General features: G+C 41.9%; 1 protein-coding gene across 1 annotated transcript in view; it reads left to right on the top strand.

The window, feature by feature from the left end:
- LOC129697010 (pecanex-like protein 1) overlaps positions 1-26,523 on the top strand; it is a 215,937-nt gene that overhangs the window by 157,265 nt on the left and 32,149 nt on the right. Inside the window, 5 exon segments of the mRNA XM_055635197.1 lie at positions 4,563-4,819; positions 8,974-9,207; positions 12,997-13,100; positions 21,203-21,347; positions 24,498-24,728. Coding sequence (XP_055491172.1) covers positions 4,563-4,819; positions 8,974-9,207; positions 12,997-13,100; positions 21,203-21,347; positions 24,498-24,728 — 971 coding nt within the window.

Genomic DNA, 26,523 nt, shown 5'->3' with positions numbered 1-26,523 from the left:
TTAATTCTGGGGTCATTTACTCTCTTTCCCTTTAACTCCGTCCTCGACTATCCCATTTGACACTCCGCCCCCCTTATTCAGTTTAAAACCACCCGTGTAGCAGAGGCAAACCTGCCTGCCGGAATGCTGGTCCCCCACCTGTTAAGATGCAATCATTGAATTGAATTGAATTATTTCTCACTTAACATCACTAATTCTTAACATGAACTTTTAATTTCAAAGACAGTTTAAAAAAAAAAAATTGCTGTCTTCATTGACAGCTTAGGTGTGTGTGTGTGTGTGTGCGCGCGCGTGGTTTTGGCCGTGAAATGTATCTCCTCGAAAACCAGACGCCGAAACGGGGACATTTTGACATATTTCAGTAGAGATTTTCATTTTGATTTTAGAAATCCACTCCTCTGTACATTATTTTCTCGACTTTTTTAATTAAAATTGTTCACCAGTCTGACTATTTTAAATCTAACCGCTGCCCAGCTGCTGATGTTACAATAACAGTGACATTTTTACATCTTCTGGTAGAAATTTTCCTTATGATTTCAAAACTCCAATCCTCTATAAATTTGGTCAATTATTTCCCGAGATATGTCCGCTGGTCCTCGATTCCCTAATTCTGGGCATGACTCTGTGCATCTACCTGATCTATTCCTTTCACGGTGTATTTTATTGACAAATTTCATGAGTTCATACTTACCGAGTTGACAGGTGGAAGTTTTGCCGATCACTTGAAGTTGTACTTTGTTCTGTATTTCCATGTTCAAATTATTTCTCTGTTTAGTTGCTCAAATATAACATTAAGTTCTGAGTAATACAAGAGCTGCACAGATTAGTGCAAAGCAAGCAAAAATATTATAATTAGCAATTTTCACTGAATGGAGTCTGAAGAAGGGTTTCGGCCCGAAAAGTTGCCTATTTCTTTCGCTCCATAGATGCTGCTGCACCCGCTAAGTTTCTCCAGCATTTTTGTGTACCTTCGGTGTTTATCAATTGTTAGTTTGTAGCTGTCTCAATAATTGATATTTTGTTCAGTCATGAATGCAGTACTATGAAGAATAAAAATTTAATGCAAGGATATAAATTCACTTCAGATTGATTCTAAATCAAACTTGAGTGGTACCGTGGGCATTTTAGTATTTTTCTATATCCACAAGAACAATAAAAGATTCAGCAGAAGACATGGCAGTAAATGCAGGTCTATGGAATTTACCCGATATTCTGAGAAGATGGCAGAGTTGATTTTAAACATCACTCATAAAGTTGAGGCTACAGATTGGCTCGTCTGTGAGCAAATAAGCCTGGTGTTTATTCAGATTCAGATTCAAACTTTATTGTCATTGTGCAGTGTACAGTACAGAGACAACGAAATGCAGTTAGCATCTCTCCAGAAGAGCGAACATAGAATAATGAGCAATAAATATATATACGTACATACAGTCGTCGTGGTGCAATTTTATTTTCTGGGGGAAGAAGTGTCGGAAGGGGTGGGGGGGGGTGACTGGCAATCACCGAGGTACAGAGTTAAGTAATGTAACAGCCGCAGGGAAGAAGCTGTTCCTGGACCTCCTGGTCCGGCAATGGAGAGACCAGTAGCGCCTCCCGGATGGTAGGAGGGTAAACAGACTGTGGCTGGGGTGAGAGCAGTCCTTGACGATGCTGCGCGCCCTTCGCAGACATCGCTTGCTTTGGACAGACTCAATGGTGGGGAGCGAGGAACCGGTGATGCGTTGGGCAATTTTCACCACACTCTGCAGTGCTTTCCGGTCGGGATATATTGGTGGTGCAACTCCACAAAACCAGATGCCCTTGTCACTTTATTTGGTTGTATTGTCAGACACAATTCTGCGTAAATAAATGTTATTTGTGGCTAAGCTAATAAACTGGTCTGTTTTATTACCAACTTAGTCACAATTGTTTCTATTGACAACTTGAATGTATAGAGGAGGAGGAGGAGATTTACTAGAGGAGATTTACTAGAATGTTGCCTGGGTTTCAACAACTAAGTTACAGAGATAGGTTGAAGTTAGGTCTTTATTCTCTGGAGCGCAGAAGGTTAAGGGGGGACTTGATAGAGGTCTTTAAAATGATGAGAGGGATAGACAGAGTTGATGTGGACAAGCTTTTCCCTTTGAGAATAGGGAAGATTCAAACAAGAGGACATGACTTCAGAAGTTTAGGGGTAATATGAGGGGGAACTTCTTTACTCAGAGAGTGGTAGCGGTGTGGAATGAGCTTCCAGTGGAAGTAGTGGAGGCAGGTTCATTGGTATCATTTAAAAATAAATTGGATAGGCATATGGATGAGAAGGGAATGGAGGGTTATGGTATGAGTGCAGGCAGGTGGGACTAAGGGAAAAAAAGTTGTTCGGCACGGACTTGTAGGGCCGAGATGGCCTGTTTCCGTGCTGTAATTGTTATATGGTTATATGGTTATATGCAAATTCAAGGGTTCAAGTTCTATGTCGTACCGTTACGACAGGACACCTAGTGTGATGGAACAGAAAAATATTCATTTTTATAACAATTAACATGTATTGTTTAATTGTTATATAAATGAATCTTGACAGACAGGAAGCAGCATGCATGTGAGGCTGTGAAAGCACATCTCGGACCCACAAACCCTCAGCATAGGAGCACCACAAGGAGCACCCTCTCCTCTACTCTATCTACACCAATGACTGCACCTCCACTGACTCCTCTGTCAAGCTTCTCAAGTTTGCAGACAACACAACCCTGATTGGACTGATCCAGGATGGGGAGGAATCTGCCTACAGACAGGAAGTGTCACAGCTGGCATCCTGGTGCCATTGCAACAACCTGGAGCTCAATGCTCTTAAGACAATGGAATTGATTGTAGACTTTAGGAGAGCTCCCCCTCCCCTTACCCCACTCACCATCAACAACACCACAGTCACATCTGTGGAGTCTTTTAAGTTCTTGGGAACCATCATCTCCAAGGACCTTAAGTGGGGGGCTACCATCGACTCCACAGTCAAAAAGGCACAACGGAGGATGTACTTCCTGCGGCAGCTGAGGAAGCGCAATCTGCCACAGGCAATGATGGTCCAATTCTATACGGACATCGTAGAGTCTGTCCTCACCTTCTCCATCATGGTCTGGTTTGGCTCAGCCACCAAGCACGACACCCGGAGGCTGCAGCGAATCGTCCAATCAGCTGAGAAGGTTATTGGCTGCAACCTTCCCTCCATTGACGAACTGTAGATTGCAAGGACCAGGAAGCGAGCGGGTAAGATCATCTCTGACCCCTCTCACCCTGGCCACAAACTCTTTGAATTACTTCCCTCTGGAAGGCGACTCCAGACTGTCAATGCTGCCACAGCCAGACATAAAAACAGCTTTTTTCCATGAGTAGTAGCTCTACTCAATAACCAAAAGTCTGTAGCCTCCTTTTGCTCTGGTATTTTATTTAATTCACATGTTTGATCAATGATGTTTTATTATTAATGTTTAGTGTTTTATTTGTCATTCGTAACTGTCACTGTATGTCATGTTGTCACTTGTGTGCGGAGCACCAAGGCAAATTCCTTGTATGTGTATACTTGACCAATAAACTTATTAATTCATTCATTTAGTTAGCATAATCTATTACATACAAGTTGGTAATGCTGCACTTGGGGTATTGTATTCAGTATTTTGTCACCCTGTTATAAGAATTATGTCATTAAACCAGAAAGAGTACAGAAGATTGTGAGGACATTACTAGGACTCGAGGGCTTGAGCTAGAGGGAGAGATTGGGCAGGCTCGGACTTTAATCCTTGGAGCACAGAAGGTTGAGAGGTGATCTTATAGACATTTTTTTCGCACAGTGGATGGTGGGTACATTTAATGAGCTTCCAGATAAATGAGTCGAGGCAGATGCAATAACAACATTTAACAGGTATGTGACATTTGGACAAGTATATGGAAGGAAAGGTTTAGGGGGATATGGGCCAAATGCAAACGAATGGGATTAGCATAGATGGGACAGCTTTGTCAGCATGGCCAAGTTGGCATGTTAGCATGGCTCTGGAGAAGGTCCCTGGAATTCTCAGGAATGACTGGGTTAACGTATGATGAGCATTTGACGGCACTGGGTCTGTACTCGCTGGAGTTTAGAAGAATGAGAGGCGACCTCCTTGAAACATTGGAGATTGCGTGAAAGGCTGTTTGACAGACAGACAGACAGACAGCAATGAGAAGTCACTGTATTTGTAATAAGATGTCAGCCTCTGAGAGACATCAGGAAATGCAATTTTAAGTGACCAGAATCAGACATCAATCTAACGTGGTGGACTTTTTGTGTTCTTCTCTAAACCTTCTGACTGGAAATCTATCTCATTTGCTGTTACATTTGTTACATTATCAGAGTAGGCATATTTAATGTTTTTACACTGATTATTGTAAATAAACTGGACATTTCAAAAGGGGTGTATTGAATGATACATATTGGAATGACATGCATATTGTGCAGTAAATATTGTGCACGATATATTGCATAGTACATATTGTCAGGCACATATTGAATGAGATGTATTTCACATGTGGTATAATGTCTGTTTTTTTTTCAGGTACATACTGTCAACAGAGGGAGGTTGAAGCAATAACAGAGGGAGCTGAGGATGATGAGGGTTGCTGTTGCTGCTGTGAGCCAGGACATTTGCCTCACATGCTGTCATTCAATGCAACTTTTATCCAGCGTTGGCTGGCCTGGGAAGTTACGTCATCGAAGTATGTGCTGGAAGGCTACAGCATCAGTGACAACAATGCAGCATGTATGCTACAGATGTTTGATCTGAGAAAGATGCTCATCACCTATTACGTAAAGGTAGTAGTATGCCAGTAAGTTATTTTGCTTTATAAGTAGGCGTTTTGTCTCCACTTCTCGTCCAGTTGTTTTAGGATTCTTTCTACTACGCCCACCAAAATTATACGTTACGATAGAGATTTACAACCCAGCTTTAATCAAAGTTTCACTCGGACAATAAATCAGGAGTAGAAGATAGCAAAGTGCATCTGAGAGGTGATAAATACATTGGAAAAATCCATCCAAGTGTCCTAATTAAACACTACCTACTATCCGTAGAGTTGTCAACATAAATAGAAGATTTATGTTCAGAGCACTGCTGTGAACAAAATCATAGGCTGTTTAAAAAAGTTGTTTTTTTAAAAACGTTTAATTGAATGCTTTGTTTACTGATTATAAAATTCTTAGCGACGGGGAGAAAGGCTGTTTAGCAAACAGTCAAGAATGGTCGAGCCAGGTCTGTTCACTTTACTGTTCATGGAGTTGCAGAGAGAGGTGTCACAAAGCTGGCCAAGACATGTAACCATTGGTGTAAGTGTGAGGGGGATATGGTAGGATGGAGATAAGAACAGAAAGCACTGGCTATAGTCAACAGGTCAGGTACCATCCATATAGAAAAGGACAATGAACATTTTAGATTGATAAACATTTTCCCTTCTACTTGCCCTGCTTCTGTATATCCTTAAAACCTGGAACATGTCTCACCTTTCCCATTATGATGAAAACATTTCAGTCTCTAGCTCTATCCCCATAACCATTGAATGTCGTCCCTCTCACCTCTACTTATTTGGGACCATAAGTGGTTCTTATAATTGTTTTATACGTCTCTTGCATTTTCACAGACAATAAAAAAGATCAATTCAAACCATATTTAAATAATGAAAAGAATTAAAGGAAAGCCAAGTAATGTTTATTAAGTCACAGCGTACGTTTTTGAGCCCCTGCAGCTCCAGTTAATCTATTAGGTGTCAGATCCTGTTCCATATCAAACTTGGCACAGGATCCAAAATGGTAATTCTGCAGCAGAATGCTGGGGAATCTCAGCAAGACTGGGCTCTTCAGCTGAATTCCAGAGACTCTAGCAGTGGAGCAAACTAACAGAGACAGGACTCGGAATCAATCAATAGGTCCCAGACTTTCTTGTTCGACAGTGCAAGCTGGGAAAATCCTGGATTTGTGCAGTTCGAGAGAATGTTCACCAACTGTTCCGATCTGAAGCACCAACATTAGCCAGCATGGTATAAACTATTAATGCAGTTTCTCTCTCCACAGGTGCTGGCTGACCTGCTGAGTGTTTTCAGCATTTTCTGCTTTTATTTCAGACTTCCAGCATTCACAGTTTTCCCTTCTCTCTTGCCCTGCCTCTCTGCGTTCTGCATCAGCACCGTTAAGCACACTACATCAACCAAACAGTCTTACTAAATATTTTAAATCACAATTTTAAACATTGTTATACGGAAAATCATCAGTGTTCCACAAGATATAACCATATAACCATATAACAATTACAGCACGGAAACAGGCCATCTCGGCCCTACAAGTCCGTGCCGAACATGTGGAGAGGAAATTCTGGCAGGGAGCATTTCTACAACAGACATTGGTTCAAGAATGTATAGAAAATTTTACATTTCTATAATATGAGATGCCAATGAGCGTGATATTATTACGTAGTTCCCTATTTGACTCTGATTGATCTTTAACTAAACATTTTTTTCAATTCACCAGTTTATGCCACTCGTGAAACTAGCAGAGCGTAAATAATGATTACTGAAACTCCATGCAGCCCGTTCTATGAAATAGAAACATAGAAAATAGGTGCAGGAGGAGGTCATTCGGCCCTTCGAGCCAGCACCACCATTCATTGTGATCATGGCTGATCGTCTCCTATCAATAACCCGTGCCTGCCTTCTCCCCATATCCATTGACTCCACTAGCCCCTATCTAACTCTCTCTTAAATCCATCTAGTGATTTGGCCTCCACTGCCCTCTGTGGCAGGGAATTCCACAATTCACAACTCTTTTTTTCTCACCTCAGTCTTAAATGGGCTCCCCTTTATTCTAACTGTGGCCCCTGGTTCTGGACTCGCCCAACATTGGGAACATTTTTCCTGTATCTAGCTTGTCCAGTCCGTATATAATTTTATATGTTTCTATAAGATACCCCCTCATCCTTCAAAACTCCAGTGAATACAGGCCTAGTCTTTTCAATCTTTCCTCATATGACAGCCCGGCATCCCAGGGATCAATCTCGTGAACCTACGCTGCACTGCCTCAATCACAAATCTGACATCAATGTTGAGGGGGAATGTTGGTACTGTACCACCAGGATCAATAAGTTATTAAAAAAATTTGAGTCATTATCAACCCTAATTAAAACGAATGAAGGGAAGAATGAGAGAGGATCTCATTGAAACATATAAGATTGTTAAGGGTTTGGACACGCTAGAGGCAAGAAACATGTTCCCGATGTTGGGTGAGTCCAGAACAAAGGGCCACAGTTTAAGAATAAGTAGTAAGCCATTTAGAACGGAGACGAGGAAACACTTTTTCACACAGAGAGTGGTGAGTCTATGGCATTCTCTGCCTCAGAGGGCGGTGGAGGCGGGTTCTCTGGATGCTTTAGCGGAGCCAGGAGATATGAGGAGAAGGCAGGAACGAGGTACTGATTGGGGATGATCACCTTCTGCTTCAAGAGGTGGGAGTACTAACCATGAGCTACAACTGGTACCATTATTCTCTCAGAGGGAAAGTGTGACAAACAAGAGTCAGGTGTGAGCTTAATGGTGAAAGTGTGACTGAAGTGGGAACAATGTGCAAATGATGACCATAGCCAGATGCATGGGTGAATTGTGAGTGAATAGTGACAACAAGCAGGGCAAGGCAGTTAACCAAGGAATCTTGGGCTGGAATAGCTTTTAGTACTTTCTGTCATGACAAACATGACGCACCAGAGCACTTGATTGCTTCCTGTCGATAAAGGTCAAGTCATTGGGAATTTTAAAAGCAGAGATTGATAGGTCCTTGATTAGTAGGGGCGTCAAAAGTTACGGGGATAAAGCAGGAGAATGGGGATGAGAGGGAAAAACAGATCAGCAATGATCGAATGGCAGAGTAGACACAATGGGCCAAAAGGGGCAAATTTTGCTCCTATATCTTATGGAAATTACATCTGTCACAAACAATAATGGAGGCCGGCAGGATGGGAAATGATAAACATTTGCCCACAGTTTATTCTTTGTCCTTGGCCTCAATATATTAGACCATATCCTCAGCCTCGCTGCCTCTCCCTGACATGCTCTTTCCTATTAAAACAGCCCCTTCACCAAACATTTGTTCGTTGTTCCCATTCTCGCTCTCTCTATCTCATTGTCCATTTCCCTATCGTTACTGTCAAGTACCCTGTGATGACAATCTATATTAAACTTCTTGAAGTAAATGCTTCTTGAAAATAATGTTTAAAGTGTTTTGCTCGTATTCTAATGTTAAACCACAACTAAGAACAGCATTCAGATCGCATCTTAATGTCTCCTTTGAGCCATTTCCAACTAAAATATCATCTGCTATAAGTACACAACGGTGCAGCTTTTCTTGGTTTCTTACAACATACCAAAGACTTGTGGATCAGTGGGTTAATTGAGACTGTAAATTGCTCCTAATGTTTAGGAGAGTGTTAGAATCAGGGGGGAGTTGTAAATGCAGGGAGAATGGAATGGGAATAGTGTAGATTTAGTGCAAATGCATGTTCGATGTTCAGCCCAGAGATGCTGCCTGTCCCGCTGAGGTACTCCAGCATTTTGTGTCTACCTTTTTTCACACAGAGAGTGGTGAATCTCTGGAACTCTCTGCCACAGAGGGTAGTTGATGCCAGTTCATTGGCTATATTTAAGAGGGAGTTAGATGTGGCCCTTGTGGCTAAGGGGATCAGGGGGTATGGAGAGAAGGCAGGTACGGGATACTGAGTTGGATGATCAGCCATGATCATATTGAAAGGCGGTGCAGGCTCGAAGGGCCGAATGGCCTACTCCTGCACCTCATTTCTATGTTTCTATGTTTCTATGTTTACCTTCAGTGGGATGAAGCCCTGTTTCCATGCTACATGACTCTATCACATTGAGATAAGCTTATTTAGAATGGCATGGGGTTCAAATTGTATATTAATGAAATTCTCTTTGCAGAGCATAATATACTACTTGATTCATTCTCCGAAACTGGAAGACTGGTTGACCAACGAATCTATACGGGAGGCACTACATCCCTGCACAGCGTGGAATTACATCGACAGGGACCCAGCAGTGTTTAACATGAACATTGATGAGGACTATGATCATTGCCTCAAGGGAATCTCGAGAGCCAGCTTCTGCAATACCTACCTGGAATGGATCCAACACTGCAACAGTAAAAGGACAAAGGTGCACAATGCAATCGTATTGCTCATTTCATTCATCCACTGTTTAATTCCACATCTTTTTGATATTTAGCCATGGATTCCATATAGAACCCAAGGTCAAACGAGAATGGGGAAATTCCTCCTGGTCTCCCTACTGTTCATTAATACTTTACTGCTCTGTAGAGCCATCTCTTCACAATTGGCTGTCACATTTTCTCGTCAATAACAGTGACTACAATTCATTAATACTTCAGTAATTATAAATAACTCTTGGACATCCTGAAGTCGGAAATGTGCATCAGTAATTTGCGGATTTGCGGATGACACAAAGCTGGGTGGCAGTGTGAACTGTGAAGAGGATGTTAGGAGGTTGCAGGGTGACCTGGACAGGTTGAGTGAGTGGGCAGATGCGTGGCAGATGCAGTATAATATAGATAAATGTGAGGTTATCCATTTTGGTGGCAAAAACAAGACGGCAGATTATTATCTCAATGGGGGTAGGTTAGGTGAGGGGGAGGTGCAGCGAGACCTGGGTGTCCATGTACACCGGTCACTGAAAGTTGGCGTGCAGGTACAGCAGGCAGTGAAGAAAGCTAATGGAATGTTGGCCTTCATAACAAGAGGATTTCAGTATAGGTTCTTCTGCAGTTGTATAGGGCTCTGGTTGAGACCACATCTGGACTATAGCGTACAGTTTTGGTCTCCTAATTTGAGAAAGGACATCCTTGTGATTGAGGCAGTGCAGCGTAGGTTCATGAGATTGATCCCTTGGATGGCGGGACTGTCATATGAGGAAAGATTGAAAAGACTAGGCTTGTATTCACTGGAGTTTAGAAGGACGAGGGGGGATCTTATAGAAACATATAAAATTATAAAAGTACTGGACAATGCTAGATGCAGGAAAAATGTTCCCAATGTTGGGCGAGTCCAGAACCAGGGGCCAAAGACGTAGAATGAAAGGGAGGCCATTTAAGACTGTGAGAAAAAACTTTTTCACCCAGAGAGTTGTGAATTTGTGGAATTCCCTGCCACAGATGGCAGTGGATGCCAAATCACTGGATGGATTTATGTGAGAGTTAGATAGAGCTCTCGGGGCTAGTGGAATCAATGAATACCAGAGTACTTAAGGAAGTAGCCGCAGAAATAATGGATGCATTAGTGATAATTTTTCAAAACTCTTTAGATTCTGGAGTAGGTCCTGAGGACTGGAGGGTAGCTAATGTAACCCCACTTTTTAAAAAGGGAGGGAGAGAGAAAACGGGGAATTACAGACCAGTTAGTCTAACATTGGTGGTGGGGAAAATTCTGGAGTCAGTTATTAAAGATGGGATAGCAGTACATTTGGAAAGTGATGAATTCATTGGACAAAGTCAGCATGGATTTATGAAAGGTAAATCATGTTTGACGAATCTTTTAGAATTTTTAGAGGATGTAACTAGTAGAGTGGATAAGGGAGACCCAGTGGATGTGTTATATCTGGACTTTCAGAAGGCTTTCGACAAAGTCCCACATAAGAGATTAGTATGCAAACTTAAAGCACATGGTTTTGGGGGTTCAGTATTGAGGTGGATAGAGAACTGGCTGGCAGACAGGAAGCAAAGAGTAGGAGTAAGCGGGTCCTTTTCACAATGGCAGGCAGTGACTAGTGGGGTACCGCAAGGCTCAGTGCTGGGACCCCAGCTATTTACAATATATATTAATGATCTGGATGAGGGAATTGAATGCAACATCTCCAAGTTTGCAGATGACACGAAGCTGGGGGGCAGTGTTAACTGTGAGGAGGATGCTAGGAGGCTGCAAGGTGACTTGGATAGGTTGGGTGAGTGGGCAAATGCATGGCAGATGCAGTATAATGTGGTTAAATGTGAGGTTATCCACTTTGGTGGCAAAAACAGGAAAGTAGACTATTATCTGAATGGTGGCCGATTAGGAAAAGCGAAGATGCAATGAGACCTGGGTGTCATGGTACACCAGTCATTGAAAGTAGGAATGCAGGTGCAGCAGGCAGTGAAGAAAGCAAATGGTATGTTAGCATTCATAGCAAAAGGATTTGAGTATAAGAGCAGGGAGGTTCTACTGCAGTTGTACAGGGTCTTGGTGAGACCACACCTGGAGTATTGCATACAGTTTTGGTCTCCTAATCTGAGGAAAGACATTTGTGCCATAGAGGGAGTGCAGAGAAGGTTCACCAGACTGATTCCTGGGATGGCAGGACTTTCATTTGAAGAAAGACTGGATAGACTCGGCTTGTCTAGAATTTAGAAGATTGAGCGGGGATCTTATAGAAACTTACAAAGTTCTTAAGGGGTTGGACAGGCTAGATGCAGGAAGATTATCCCCGATGTTGGGGAAGTCCAGAACTAGGGGTCACAGTTTAAGGATAAGAGGGAAGTCTTTTAGGACCGAGATGAGAAAATCATTTTTTACACAGAGAGTGGTGAATCTGTGGAATTCTCTGCCACAGAAGGTAGTTGAGGCCAATTCATTGGCTATATTTAAGAGGGAGTTAGATGTGGCCCTTGTGGCTAAAGGGATCAGGGGGTATGGAGAGAAGGCAGGGTGGGATACTGAGTTGGATGATGCTGATCCAGCAGGGTTACCATGTCACCCCTGTCTAACAGATCCTCCAACACACTTCCTCTATCTCACATCACAATACACAGTATCAGAAGTAAAACTGGGTTTTACTGCTGAGCGAATAATTTTGCAGTTCCAGTCTTTAATCCCTGCAGCGTAAAGAGAACCCAGAGGAAGCTGTTGTTTTCATGTGATCAGTGCACCATCAGTCTATTTTCACTTTTATGAAAGTTAATAATTGCTGATGTGTGGAAAGATTTCATTCTTGTGAATCACTAAGGTATTATCATTCACTCTCTCCCACGTGAATTTTATTTTTACCTCCTTGCTATTAATGTCTCAAAGCCAATACGGAATACAATGAACACAAATTGTACACCTCGATGAAGTACGATGTTCGATGTTTGATTCAATCCACTGCGACTCGCAAAGGATTTTTGGCCTTCGATGAACCGTGTCGCAGACTAACCACTACAATCTGGAGTTTAGAATTAGATTATGAATTAGGATTGTATCCCTTGAGTTTAGCAAATTAACGGGTGTGGTAGTTGAGCTATTTAAGATGATTAAAGGAATTGAAAGAATGAATATGGTGGGGCTATTTCTCTGTTAGTGGAGTGCAGAACAGGAGAACTATTAGTTAGAGGAATGGTACCTAGATGCAATTGGTCATGTCAAGGATAATGGGCCAGAAGCTCACTCTTTCAAAAAGCTTTTGAGGCTTAGAGGGTCAGAGGAGGTCAACTCAATGTCATTACTGAAATTGGAAATTTGTTATAAGGGCAGTGCATGAACGGTTACAGAACTGAAATGCATGGATGTTCAGTGTCCAATTATTTGTCGAAGAACATGCTTGAGGGGCTGTTTGACCCATTACTGATTCCCGTTTTCTTTCCTATCACTTTCTCCGTTCCACTCAAACAAACTTTATTTGTATTTATTTTCTAATAGGCCAGCTCAAACAATCAGGAGAAAAACAAGAATTTTCTTCTGAAGCAGCGAGCTGTTAAGATCTGGAATGTGCTGCTTGAAATGGAGGTGAAAAGGAAATGGGACATCTATCTTTAAAAATAAATAAATGCAGGGCTCTGGGGAAAGAGCAGGCATAGAGCCATTACAGACATGATAGGTTGAATGATCTTCCACATTGTGTGATTCTGTGTCTAAATTGTACTGCCAAGTGTATCGGTTGTGAACTGCTTGTAATGCTGCCGTGTTCTATATTATGTCACAGCCTGTGAGGAGTGATGGAGACTCCCCTCTGGTAACCCTTTGTTACAGCCTTTCTATCCTTGGCAGAAGAGCTTTAGGGACGGCAACACACAACATGTCCATCAGGTAATCCATCTTGGTCTTAGCCAATCCTGCAATTTAAAGAAATGTAGAGAACATTGCAAAAATATAAATGTGCTACAATTAGTGAGCTGCTTTGTGTTACAAGATATGGAAACAGTATCCGATTTTCTAATTAAATTAATTGTCATGTGCAAAAGTGCTCTATCAAATGCAAGCTGTTATTGGTAGTACCATGATACATTCTACTAAAACCATACAGCTTGCTGTCTATCCTTCTTACTGGTGAAGCTCACTGAAGAACATTGCTTCATAAAGCACACAGCAGAAGATCTCTTCCAGCTTTCTTCCCTCCAAATGGACTGACGAAGGGTCCTGACCTGAAACGCACCCATACATGATCTCCAGGAATGCTGCTCGGCCCGCTGCTTTACTCCAGCACTTTGTGTCCGTTTCTGTCACATTGCTTCTGAGGTCCTTTGTTGAAGCGGTACTTTCCTGATAATATAATGATTGCTTACGACACTAAGCCTATATAGGCAAACCTTTAGTGACTGAAAAAATAAATAGGATTTGAAGATTTGGATCAAATACATTGTGAATATTATTGAGCTAGTGAACATTAGACTATTTTAAAACAGATAAAAATGTAGGGCCCAGGAATCATGACATTTGCACCAAAAGAGAGTGGGCAAAGAAAGAGAACGGAATTAATTGATCCTAGTTTAACAAGTTCAAGTTCAAGTGAGTTTATTGTCATGTGTTCCAGATAGGACAATGAAATTCTTGCTTTGCTTCAGCTCACAGAACACAGTAGGCATTTACTACAAAACTGATCCTGTCCATATACCATTATATAAATATAAACACATGAATAAATAGACTGATAAAGTGCAAATAACAGATAATGGGTTATTAATGATCAGAGTTTTGTCCGAGCCAGGTTTAATAGCTTGATGGCTGTGGGGAAGTAGCTATTCCTGAACCTGGCTGTTGCAGTCTTCGGGCTCCTGTACTTTCTACCCGAAGGTAGCAGGGAGATGAGTGTGTGGCCAGGATGGTGTCGTTCTTTGATGATACTGCCAGCCTTTTTGAGGCAGCGACTGCGATAAATCCCCTCGATGGAAGGGAGGTTTGAGCCGATGATGGACTGGGTAGTGTTTACTACTTTTTGTAGTCTTTTCATCACAATCATCGATGCAATGGATGCAAAATGGTGTGTTCCAAAGACTATTTGATTCCATGTTTAATGATCATTTTAACCATGAATGAAGTTATCTGTAGAATATTCTGGAACTAGTGGATCATTCCAGTAGCTGTGGCTGTGAGTTACAGAGAGCGGATGATTATTTTTGGAGAATAAAAGATTAAATATGGATATAATCACTACCTTTCAAATGCTGAGGCATTGGCACCACAACTCATTGCAGGTTATTTTCACTGCAGTCACGCTGCAATGTGGTATAAAGACAATGCTTACTCGAATAAAAGTCTGGGGTAAATGTGAGAAAATAAATGGAATTAACTGAATAAAATTAACTGCAGTCAATGGTGACCAGATACTCAGTGCAACAATAATTTGAGTGTAATTCATACTTGATTTGGCAACAATTAGTATAAATTACTTTTTAATTAATTTTTAAAATAGCGAGTGTCGATGGGAAGAATTCCCATTCTATTGAAAAACAAAACAATCACCTATTGATGACTAGAGGTTTTCATGCAAACACTGGAATTTCTCTCGTCATTTAGTCTTGACAGGGAACTGAGAAGTTCTGTAGTTCAAATTAACATGCCACAGCTTTGAATCTACTTAAATTGTTAGAGATTAGTGTCCATGGAGGTCACACTTGTCCTCCTTTCCCATTACCTCCTTCTCATCATTGGTCACCCAGCATGCCAGTACTGACACAGTCAATGCAATGCAATCCTCACACAGCTCTGTGGTTTTAAAATAATGCTCCGTTACTTGGCCTTCCCAGATGGACTGCACATTTGCCAGGGCCATGTGCATCCTGCTGATTGTTATGTGCTGGCCTGAGATGAATTGCCCCGATTATTCCTCCTAGGTTGCTGGTTAATCTGAGAGATTAATCTGAGGCTCCAGGGTAGTCTGGCGAGTTGGCAACCCCGTAACAAATTATCCTCATCTATCCTTTCATAAAATGAGGAAGTACTTTCATTTGAACGTTACCCTGTTAGATTTCCCTCGCTACTGCAATGATTCATGGAGAAACTGAATGGGATTTTCTAAGTAAAAGTCATGAGCAGATTGGCAAAATCTACAATGAGCTTGTTTGTCAATTCCTCTTATCATTCCATGGTTACTAAATTGTGACCATTGTGTCTAACTATTTTTCGTTCCTGCTTAAAAAAACAAAACGTTCTTTCATGTGCATCTGCATGTGCACCTTATTAAAAAGGAATGTGAGGAGAGAGGGACAACTGATCTCAACGCTTATCAACCAGACAGATCCAAATAAACAGTTTATGCACAAGATAATTTGCACATAAATAGCTGTGGGAATGAATCCAAAACTTCATTAAACTTGATACACTGGCTCATTTCTGTAGTACCTTTAAGGTAGAAAAAAGTCTCAGGGCAGTTTACAGTGGATAAAATTTAATGCTAAGCCACATGAGTACTTGATCCTCACTAAAACCTGTCAAATTTACTAATATTTTTCCGAAAAGGAAACTTGTTATGCTTACCTGATCTGGCCTATTTGTGATTTCTGACCCGTGTGAATGTGGGTGATTCTTACCTGCCTCCATTGTCCTTGGCCACAATCCATGAATGACTAAATATATAATTAGGCAAGTAACCAAAAGCTTGGTCTGGGAATAATTTTTGGGACATTAAAGGGGAAAAGAGAGGGACATTGAGGAAGGGAATTCCAGTATTTTTCAGTTGTTGCCACAGCCAGCATCGATGGAGTGATTATCAGTTGTAATCACAGTTATCAATGGGGTGATTATTAGTTGTAATTACAGCTAAATCACAGCTAAATGGATGGATTTTCAGTTGCCGCAGCTAGTGATCGATGGAGGATGAGCAAGATCGGATTATAGATATCTTGGAGTGCAGTCTGGATGGGAAAAATTACAATTTAAGACCGGTGAGGTCACAAGACAACATGAATGCAAGATGAAAACTAAACAGATAAACAATATTTTGAGTTAGTGCCACAATTTCTCGGAATATTAGACAATTGGTCAAAGCAGTGATAAATAAGAAATGCCCTTGTTTAGAAGAATGCGATTTGTTCTGTGTCTGTTTGAATATGGCTCTTTAGTTGTTGGCTGACTGTTGGCGCCATGTAACTTTCTGTGGCTCCCAAATGAAAGGAGGAGAGCTGCTTTATTGAATATTCAGGGTATTCTGTTATCCTGTTGCATGAAAATAAGTAGTTATTGAAAATCTTCTGTCTTACGTGTCAATTACAGCATATGCAATAAAGCACATAGTGGTATTCACCATTCTCCTTTTGCCATTCTTAGAAAGGCCCTTTGTGGATGAATGTGATTTATTTCACTCTAGTTCTGAGAAGTGAAAGTTACCTGGTTGTCATTTCTTCTAACGTTGGGTGAATCTTGTACATTGGATACCACATGGACTCTAGGGACCTAGATCCTGGTGCAGTGGCATAGTTCAAGATGACACCGATTTGGTGTATATACATCAACAACGAGTAAAAGGACACGGACGTACACACACAAGCGCATGCAAGTGCAAAAACACACTCATTCTATTTTCAACTACCTCTTCCCATGTTACCCTTCCCTTCAGCCACCTATAATCTGTCTCTTACTCCCCCTACTCTAACTTCTTCCTTCAATCCCCCTCCCTCAGTTCCCCTAGCTCTCAGCTCTCTTCCCTTTCACCTAACCTCTCCCTATGCGCTCCTCCCCCCTTTTTCTTCCTCTGAATTTATCCACTCACAACTCCCACCAGCACCTCTGCCTCCCCTAACTTTCCAGCATTTCACCCAATACTCAAAAAAAAAAATCCACATATGCACTCTCTTCTGGAGTAAGGTTCAGCCCCACTGTGTACCCTCTTCAGCACCATTACTCATGTGTTGATCGCATTGCCCACAACCTCAGTCTCTAGAGTTGTTCCACCCATAGCTTTGGCCAGGTCCAGACAGCTAGAATCCCATTCCAGAAAACCTCAGGTGAATCTACAGCTGCCCATCTAGTGTTGCCTGATGTGTTGAGGTCCCATTCTCACAATGCTCTACAAAGTGGAGGAGGATCAGTACTTTCTGAAACCTGGAAGTCTTGAACCTGGAGGTCACATTTTCAGACTCCTATCCCTTGCCCTTGATGGCCGGAGTGAAATGAGAGTGAGGCCAGGGTGGTGTGGTGCCTTGATTATACTAGTTCAAAGATACTTCATATTCAGGAAGGCATAAAAGCAGAAGGTGGGGTAACAGTGTAAATGAGGGTTGGGAACAGTGGAATAGTAATCAGATGATGGTGGTATAAAGTGAAAATTAATTTGGGTGGAATGATGAAACAGTAAAGGAAAGATAGCATTGGTGGGACTATTTTTAAGCCACAAAATAGCCATTATTATCTCAGACGCAGCAGGAAATTAGAAGTGTATGTAACAGGGTAATCAGGGGAGACATAAATTGACTTATCTGGACAAGTTAAATTAGCAGTAATAAGGTGGAAGATGAATTGATGTAATGTTTACATAATATAATAGTATTTTACATTGTGTTTCAAACTGATGTTTTCAATTAAAAGCCAGAGGAATCAAGGGATACAAAGCTGGGTGGCAGTGTGAACTGTGAGGAGGATGCTATGAGAATGCAGGGTGACTTGGACAGGTTGGGGGAGTGGGCAGATGCATGGCAGATGAAGTTTAATGTGGATAAATGTGAGGTTATCCACTTTGGTATCAAAAACAGGAAGGCAGATTACTATCTAAATGGCGTCAAGTTGGGAAAAGGGGAAATACAACGGGATCTGGGGGTCCTTGTACATCAACCTATGAAAGTAAGCATGCAGGTACAGCAGGCAGTGAAGAAAGCGAATGGCATATTGGCCTTTATAACAAGAGGAATCGAAAATCGGAGCAAAGAGGTCCTTCTGCAACCCTAGTGAGACCACACCTGGAGTATAGTGTGCAGTTTTGGTCCCCTAATTTGAGGAAGGACATTCTTGTTATTGAGGGAGTGCAGTCGGTTTACAAGGTTAATTCCCTTGATGGCGGGACTGTCATATGCTGAGAGAATGGAGCAGTGGGGTTGTACACTCTGGAGTTTAGAAGGATGAGAGGTTATCTCATTGAAACACATAAGATTGTTAAGGGTTTGGACACGCTAGAGGCAGGAAACATGTTCCCGATGTTGGGGAAGTCCAGAACCAGGGGCCACAGTTTAAGAATAAGGAGAAAACCATTTAGAACGGAGACGAGGAAACACTTTTTCTCACAAAGAGTGGTGAGTCTGTGGAATTCTCTGCCTCAGAGGGTGGTGGAGGCAGGTTCTCTGGATGCTTTCAAGACAGTGCTAGATAGGGCTCTTAAAAATAGCAGAGTCAGGGGATATGGGGAGAAGGCAAGAATGGGGTATTGATTGGGGATGATCAGCCACATGATCACATTGAATGGCAGTGCTGACTCGAAGGGCCGAATGGCCTACTCGTGCACCTATTGTCTATTGTCTATTGATATGGGGAGAAGGCAGGAACGGGGTACTGATTGTGGATGATCAGCTATGATTACATTGAATGGCGGTGCTGGCTCGAAGGGCCGAATGGCCTAATTCCGCACCTATTTTCTATGTATCTATGGATCTTAAATTTAAACAAAGACCAGAAAAGTATGAAGAGTAAGCTGGCTGTGGTTGATTGGGAAACAACATTAAACGATATGATGTTGGAAGGCAATGGGTGACACTTAAAATACATGGTACATGATTTGCAAAACAAATTATACCTTTATGACAGAAAAAAACAACTGGAAAAAGAAAATTAAAGATGGTATTAAATCAAGAATGATTATAAAGATGCCAGAAATAAGTACGTCTGAGGATTGTGAGCAGTTTAGAAGTCAGTAAAGGACAACCAAGAAAATAATGACAAATAAAAAGGTAGAACAGGAGAAATACCTGGCAAAAAAACCCATAAAACTATAAAAAGTAAAGCAAGAAAAGATTCTTAAGGATAAACCTGGGTCCCCGACTCAGAGAGGAAAATTTAAAGTGGGAATATGGAAATGGCAGCAAACTTAAATTTTCTCTGGAATGTCAGAGGTTGAGGGGAGGCCTAATATAAGTATTTAAAATGCTTAGTGTAGACATTCAGAACATTTTCCTAGGGTGGAAATGTCAAGGGCTAGAGGATATATTTTTAAGGTGAGAGGGACAAGGCTTAAAGAAGTTTTACACAGTGGTGGGTTCCTGGAACATGCTGTCGCTCCTGGCAGTGGTGGCAGTTACAGTATTGGCATTCAAGAGACTTTTTGGGAGGCACATGGATATGGAGGGTTATGGATTACATGCAGGCAGAGAGGATTAGTTTAACGTGGTATCATGCTGATCACAGACATTGTGGGCCAAAGGGCCTGCTCCTGTGCTGTACTGTGCTATGTTCTAAACAAGCACTTTGTGCCTGTTTTCATGGAAGACATGAAAACCTGCTGGAAATATAAGATATTCAAGAAAGAGGCGAGAATGAGGCACAGAAGAAAATACATATTAGGAAAAGAAAAGTACCATAGAAGTTGAAGACACAGCAGACCCATGTCCCAAAGACCTGATGATGAACTTTGAAAATGGTGGCTGTAGACATGGTGGATGCTCTAATTATTATCTTCCACAATCTAGATTTGGGGATTGTTCTGTCAGATAGGAAGGTAGCAAATGTGACCCTTTCTTACAAAGGAATCGGAGGAAGAATAGAGAACCACTGTCCTGTTAACCTAACATCTGTGGTAGGTAAAATATTGGCATCTATAATGAAGGATGTAATTCCAGAACACCTAGAAAACAAGGTTCGAGCAGAGGTATTTGGATTTATGAAAGGGAAATAATGGTTGAATAATCAATTGAAGTAGTCTGCTTCGGAGGGTTGTGAATGCTCAGTCATTAAGTTCACATGAAATGGGATAAATACATTTTTGGATATAAAATGAAACAGGGTACATGGGGAGAAAGCGAGAATGTGGCAGTGAAGCAGAGGGGCTATGATTTTGATAAATGGCAGAGAAAGCTTGAAGGGCCAGATGGCCTGGACTTGCTCTATTTTTTTTAGCTCTCATGTAGGTGTTGTGGTTGAACAGCTAACAATGTGTGCAATCTGTAAAGAGTAGGTGTGAGGCTTGGCGAGAGCTAATTATGCAAGCTTTTAAATATCCATTCTTCTAGTTCTCATTTAGTAGATTCTGTTTCCCCAATGTCTCCCATGTATCTTTCTAATGGGTTTAGTGAGTTGAGGCTAGGGCCGAATAGAAGGGAGCTCAACCAAGGCAGCAGTTGTGATATCAGCCGTTAGGTTACATTTTTGCTCAGAATCAGAAAGTTGTGTGTTCAGGCCCCCTTTAGAGAACTGAGTGTAAAATGTTGCCCATTGCTTTATGTGCTGTGCTGAATACTTTATGGTCAAGTGCTATCTCTCCATGAGTTAATCAAGACCTGAGTCTAATTTATCATGAATTAAAGGCCAACCAGATCTGGCTCAAATCAGATTTGTCCTTATACACCACAACAATGCAGTGAAGAATGATGATAGTGACCTAAAGGGTAATATTATGACATTCGCCTTTTCATCTCACTTTACCTTTCACTTGCAAAAAAAATCTAATGAAAACTTTAGTTGATTCAGCATCCAGAGGTTTTTGGAGGTGAGACTCTCAGATTTTGTGTGTAGCTGTTTACATATTGTATTCATAACTGTAATAAACTGTATTTAAGGACAATATTTAACTTTTTAATTTGGTCATTTAACTCAAATGATGTTAATTGCTGATAATTTGACAAGCAAGAATTCCTTCTTTATTTATAATATAATTTAAATTATGGATAAATCAAGTTATTTTGGTCCATTATTTGTTTTAGACTATGAGGAGGGTATACATAATGGATTTAAGACAATGATTCCCATTGTACTGATCCATCTGTATGTCTTTGCAGCTTGGAATCATTTCTATACGGACTCCATGCGTTATTCAAAGGAGATTTCAGAATCACTGCCACGCAGGAATGGGTCTTCGAAGATATAGACTTGCTTCACAAGGTTGTTGCTCCTGGGATTCGAATGTCCCTGAAACTTCACCAGGTATATCTGTCCTCCAGCAATCAGTGAAAATATGTTGCCTAGGCACATCTGTCATCTTTGGAAATAGAGTGTCGTACAGTGAGCTCACAGACTTGTAGAGATGTAGAATCATAGAGCATGGAAATGGGCCCTTCAGACCATCCAGTCCATTCCAACCATGCCAAGCACTCATTTACACTAATCCCATTTCTATTCTCCCCATCTATTCCCTTCAGATTCTTCCACTCATCTATACAGTTAGGCCAATTTACGTGCCAATTAAGCTACTAACCTGAAAATAGACACAAAAAGCTGGAGTAACTCAGTGGGACAGGCAGCATCTCTTGAGAGAAGGAATGGGTGACGTTTCGGGTCGAAACATCACCCATTCCTTCTCTCCAGAGATGTTGCCTGTCCCGCTGAGTTACTCCAGCTTTTTGTATCTATCTTCGGTTTAAGCCAGCATCTGCAATTCCTTCTTACACAAGCTACTAACCTGCATGTTTTTGGGATGAGGGAGGAAACTGGAGCATGCCGGAGGAAACCCATGTGATTATAGGAAGAATGTGCAAACAGGCAGTACCCAAGGTCAGAATTGAAGCTGGGTCATTACAGCTGTGAGGCAGTAGCTGCAGCGACTATCTTGCTCTCTGCAACAGTTAGTTGTCACAGTCAGAGAATTATAGCCATAGAATGGCACAGTGCAAAAGGTGGCCATTTGGCCCATCTTTAAAGAGGCCATTAATTAAACCCATGTTGGCGTTATTTGCCCATACTGTATTCCTCTGGTAATTAAAACGTTTGTGAATATTTTTTATCAGATCTGAACTGCCAGACAGTGTAACATTGGGGAAAATATTGAAAAACAAGAAAGAGTAAATATTGGAAATGTGAAAATACTCAGCAGATCAGGCAGCATCTGTAGAAACAGAAGCAGAGATGACATTTAAGGACAATGGCCTTCTGTCAAAAATAAGAAGAGCTAGAATTGTTAGAAATAAAACATTTTGAAATGCAGAGATTATGATGGAATGGAGGGGGAGTGAGGAATGCCTGTGATAGGGGCAGGGCAAGGAATGATACATGCGGTGCTGATGCTGGCAGAAAGAGTAGTGAGAGCATGTTAATCACTGAAGATCAGTCTGGCAGAGATGTTAATGGAAGAAGATGGATTTGGACAGAGAAAATAGAAACCTTGCTGGTACAGTGGGATATAAAATACTGCAGTAGCTGGGAATTTGAAATAAAAGATACTGCTGAAAATACTCAGCACGTCAGGCAGCATGTTTGGAGAGAGAAAAGTAGAGTTAATGTTACAGGTTGATGACCTTTCATCACAATTGACCAATTCCAGTACAAAACTGGAAAGTCTCTGTTTGTTCTTGAAATTGATATATTGGAGGTCAACAATTTAGTTTTGCAGGTGTTTAAAACAAATTCAAAAGCTCAGACTAAGGGATTTGATCTTAGGTTTTCTGAATTATTATACATTGCGTGGATATTTAATTAGAACAGGAAGGATTTCCTGTTTGCATTCCAAAGTTGTCCATCACTCCTGGGAACTGATAAGTGGATCCAAACAGTGGAAGGAATCTAAACTGCAGGGCACATCTTTCCTAATATGTTGTGTTGGAAGGAACTGCAGATGCTGGTTTAAACTGAAGATAGACACAAAATGCTGCAGTAACTCAGCGGGATAGGTAGCATCTCTGGAGAGAAGGAATCCAGAGGATCATCCCCTCCCTCTCCCTCCACTCACGATCTCCAGCATCCAGAGATGCTGCCAGTCCCACTGAGTTACTCCAGCATTATGTGTCTATCTTTCCTAATGTGATGTTTAGAATTAATTATTTGGATCCAAACTCTGTTCAACAATCTTGTCCTTTTCATCTGGAGCGCTACGAGGCAATCAAGAGTCTTATCAATAACAGGAACTGTGGAGTTCAATCACATTACCACCAATTTATATCACTGAGAAGAGTTTAATTAATGTATCAGGGAGTAGCAGGGAGAGTGGCTAACATGTGGCTCCTGTAATATCAGTGCACTGCACACACTTTAGGATGGAATCACAGTGAAAGATTGCCATTGGGGATGGGCGGGATCAGAAAGATAAACTGAGATCACCAAATAAAACAGACAAGAGAGAGACTGGAATCAAATAAAGAGAGAGAGAGAGAGAGAGAGAGAGTAGACACAAAATGCTGGAGTAACTCATGGCAGCATCTCTGGAGAGAAGGAATGGCTGACGTTTTGGGTGGAGACCCTTCTTCAGACTGATGTCAAGGGAGTGGGCGGGACAGAGGTAGAATGTAGTCAGAGACAGTAAGACCTGTAGGAGTATTGGGAAGGGGGAGGGGATGAAAAGAGAGGGAAAGCAAGGGCTATTTTAAGTTGGAGAAGTCAATGTTCATACCGCTGGGGTGCCAGCTACCCAAGCAAAATATGAGGTGCTGTTCCTCCAATTTGCTCTGGGTCTCTCTCTGACAATGGAGCAGGCCCAGGACAGAAAGGTCAGATTGGGAGGGGGAGAAAGTGCTGAGCAACTGGGTGTTTCCTACACAGAGAGAGAGAGGGAGTGAGACTAGGGTTACGGGGAGAGAAATAGAGCGAGTGAGAGAGAGAGAGACTGGGATAACAAAGAGAAATAAAGTGAAACTGGGGGAAGATAGCGAATGGATTCAAAAAGAGAGACTAAGGAAAAGAGAGAAACTACAAGTTTTAAAATAATCATCTTTCATCCCTCTAGCCTCCGCATTCTTCCACCGGCTACAGTGGGATCCAATCACCGGTCACATCTTCCCCTCTCCCTCCCTTTCTGCTTTCCTCAGGAACCACTCTTCAGAGACGGAGGGAGGGCAGGGAGAAGGTGGGGGAAGGGGGGGATCTGGGGTCACAGGAAGAGGGAGATTGAGGTCAGGAAGAGAAATGTAAAGAGTGAGGTCACAGAAAGAAAGATTGGGATTGCAGAAGGGGGAAGGAGACGGTGGTCATATAGGGAAATTGAAATCAGAAAGAGAATGATAGATTTAGATAATGCCCATAAATCTGCATTAAATATGCATGCAGCAACACTGTAGGTATGAAGTGGTGTGATTTGGGATTTAAACTCTCTGGTCACTAGGCCCTATGTGTTACTGATGCTGCATGGATTGTGTTTTACACCTCCAGGACCATTTCACCACATCTGATGAATACGAGGATCCCGTGGTGCTCTACAAGGCCATCAGCGGCCATGAGCGGTCACTGGTCATCTGCCACGAGGGAGACCCACTCTGGCGCCAGTCCATCCTGTCAAATGCAGAGGCTCTGCTCGCACTCAGGCATGTGGTAGATGACGGGGCCGATGAGTACAAGATAATTATGCTTCACCACCGTTACCTCAGCTTTAAAGTGGTGAAGGTATTCATAGTTATCATTCTCTAACCATTGGTTATTCTGAGAGTAAACAACCTGGGTTTCTGTTTTCTAGAAATGGGTGACCTAACAGAGCATTTTAAAACATATAGAACATACAGCACAAGACCAGGATATTCGTGCAAAACAGGATGCCTAGTTAAACTACTCAGTTATGCCTGCACATAGAATCGTAGAGTAATACAGTATGGAAACAGGCCCTTCAGCCCAACTAACATGGCTCAACTATACCAGTCCCACCTCCCCAATATCCCACTAATGTTATCTTATCAATATACTTGTCCAAATGTTTTTTAAATGTTTTTAAACATGCTCCATATCCATCCATTCCCTGCATATCCATATGCCTATCTACAGTCTCACTTAAATGCCACTATCATACCTTCCCCGACCACCACTACTGGCAGCATATTCTAGGCATCCTCCACTGTGTAAAAAAGACTTGCCCCACACATCTCGTTTAAGCTTTCCCCCTCTCGCCTTAAAGCTATGCCCTCTAGTCTTTGACATTTAGACAACAGACAATGGGTGCAGGAGTAGGCCATTCGGCCCTTCGTGCCAGCACCGCCATTCAATGTGATCATGGTTGATCATTCACAATCAGTACCCCGTTCCTGCCTTCTCTCCATATCCCCTGACTCCGCTATCTTTAAGAGCCCTCTCTCTTGAAAGCATCCAGAGAAACGGCCTCCACCGCCCTCTAAGGCGGAGAATTCCACAGACTCACAACTCTCTGTGTGAAAAAGTGTTTCCTCATCTCCGTTCTAAATGGCTTACTCTTTATTCTTAGACTGTGGCCCCTGGTTCTGGACTCACCCAACATCGGGAACATGTTTCCTTCCTCTAGCGTGTCCTTGAGGCAGGAAACATGATCTATCCTGGGGAAATGTTCTAATTATCTATCCTATCCATAATTTTATATACTTCTATGAGGCTACCCCTCAGCCTCCAAAGCTCAAAAAAAATCCATATTTGTACCACCTCACCTTAGCTAATGCCCTCTAATCCAAGTAGCATGCTGGAAACTTATACTGCACCCTCCCCAAAGCCTCATTCTTGTATTGAGGGTTAGGATTATGAAATTTGAGAGATATAATACAAATGTTATCTCATTGTAGTTCAAAGCCAACGGCCATAGCTAGAACACAATGGATTTGTTTCGTAGACGCGTTCTACCGCCTTACTTTATCTGTTATCACATCAGTAGTTCCTCCTATCCAATCAATCCAATCAATCAACCTTTATTGTCATCTTGCAAGCAACAGTTGTTACAGTGCAAAATGAAAAGACGTTTCCCAGTGAATAGCGGAGCATCGCACATGAAATTTAAACACTTCACACATAATAACACTAAAAACAATCCAGTCCCTGATGGAACAGTATAAATAGTTAAAAGCAGGTAAAAAAAAAAACACAATGTTAAAATTCAATAAACCAATCATAAAAAATGTCCGGGGCCGCTGATGTGAGTGGCCAGTGCCAGTATTAAAGTGTCCATGCCAGCCGCAGAGTCAAGTCAAGTGACTGTGGGTGCAGAGTGACTGTTTAGCAGCCTCACAGCCTGTGGTAGGAAGCTGTTTAGCAGCCTCGTAGTCCAGGCTTTGATGCTACGATATCTCTTGCCTGATGGCAGGAGATCCAGGTGTGTGTGGAGGGGGTGCAGTTTGTCCTTGGCAATTCTCTGTGCTTTCTTCAGACAGCGGCTCTGGGACAGTTCTTGTACCGAGGGTAGGGAGACGCCAATGATCCTCTCTGCTCCCCTCACTACCCTCTGCAGAGC

The sequence above is a fragment of the Leucoraja erinacea genome, chromosome 5 (assembly GCF_028641065.1).
Source record: "Leucoraja erinacea ecotype New England chromosome 5, Leri_hhj_1, whole genome shotgun sequence".
Taxonomy (NCBI): Eukaryota; Metazoa; Chordata; class Chondrichthyes; order Rajiformes; family Rajidae; genus Leucoraja; species Leucoraja erinaceus.
This window is presented reverse-complemented; position numbering and strand designations above follow the sequence as displayed.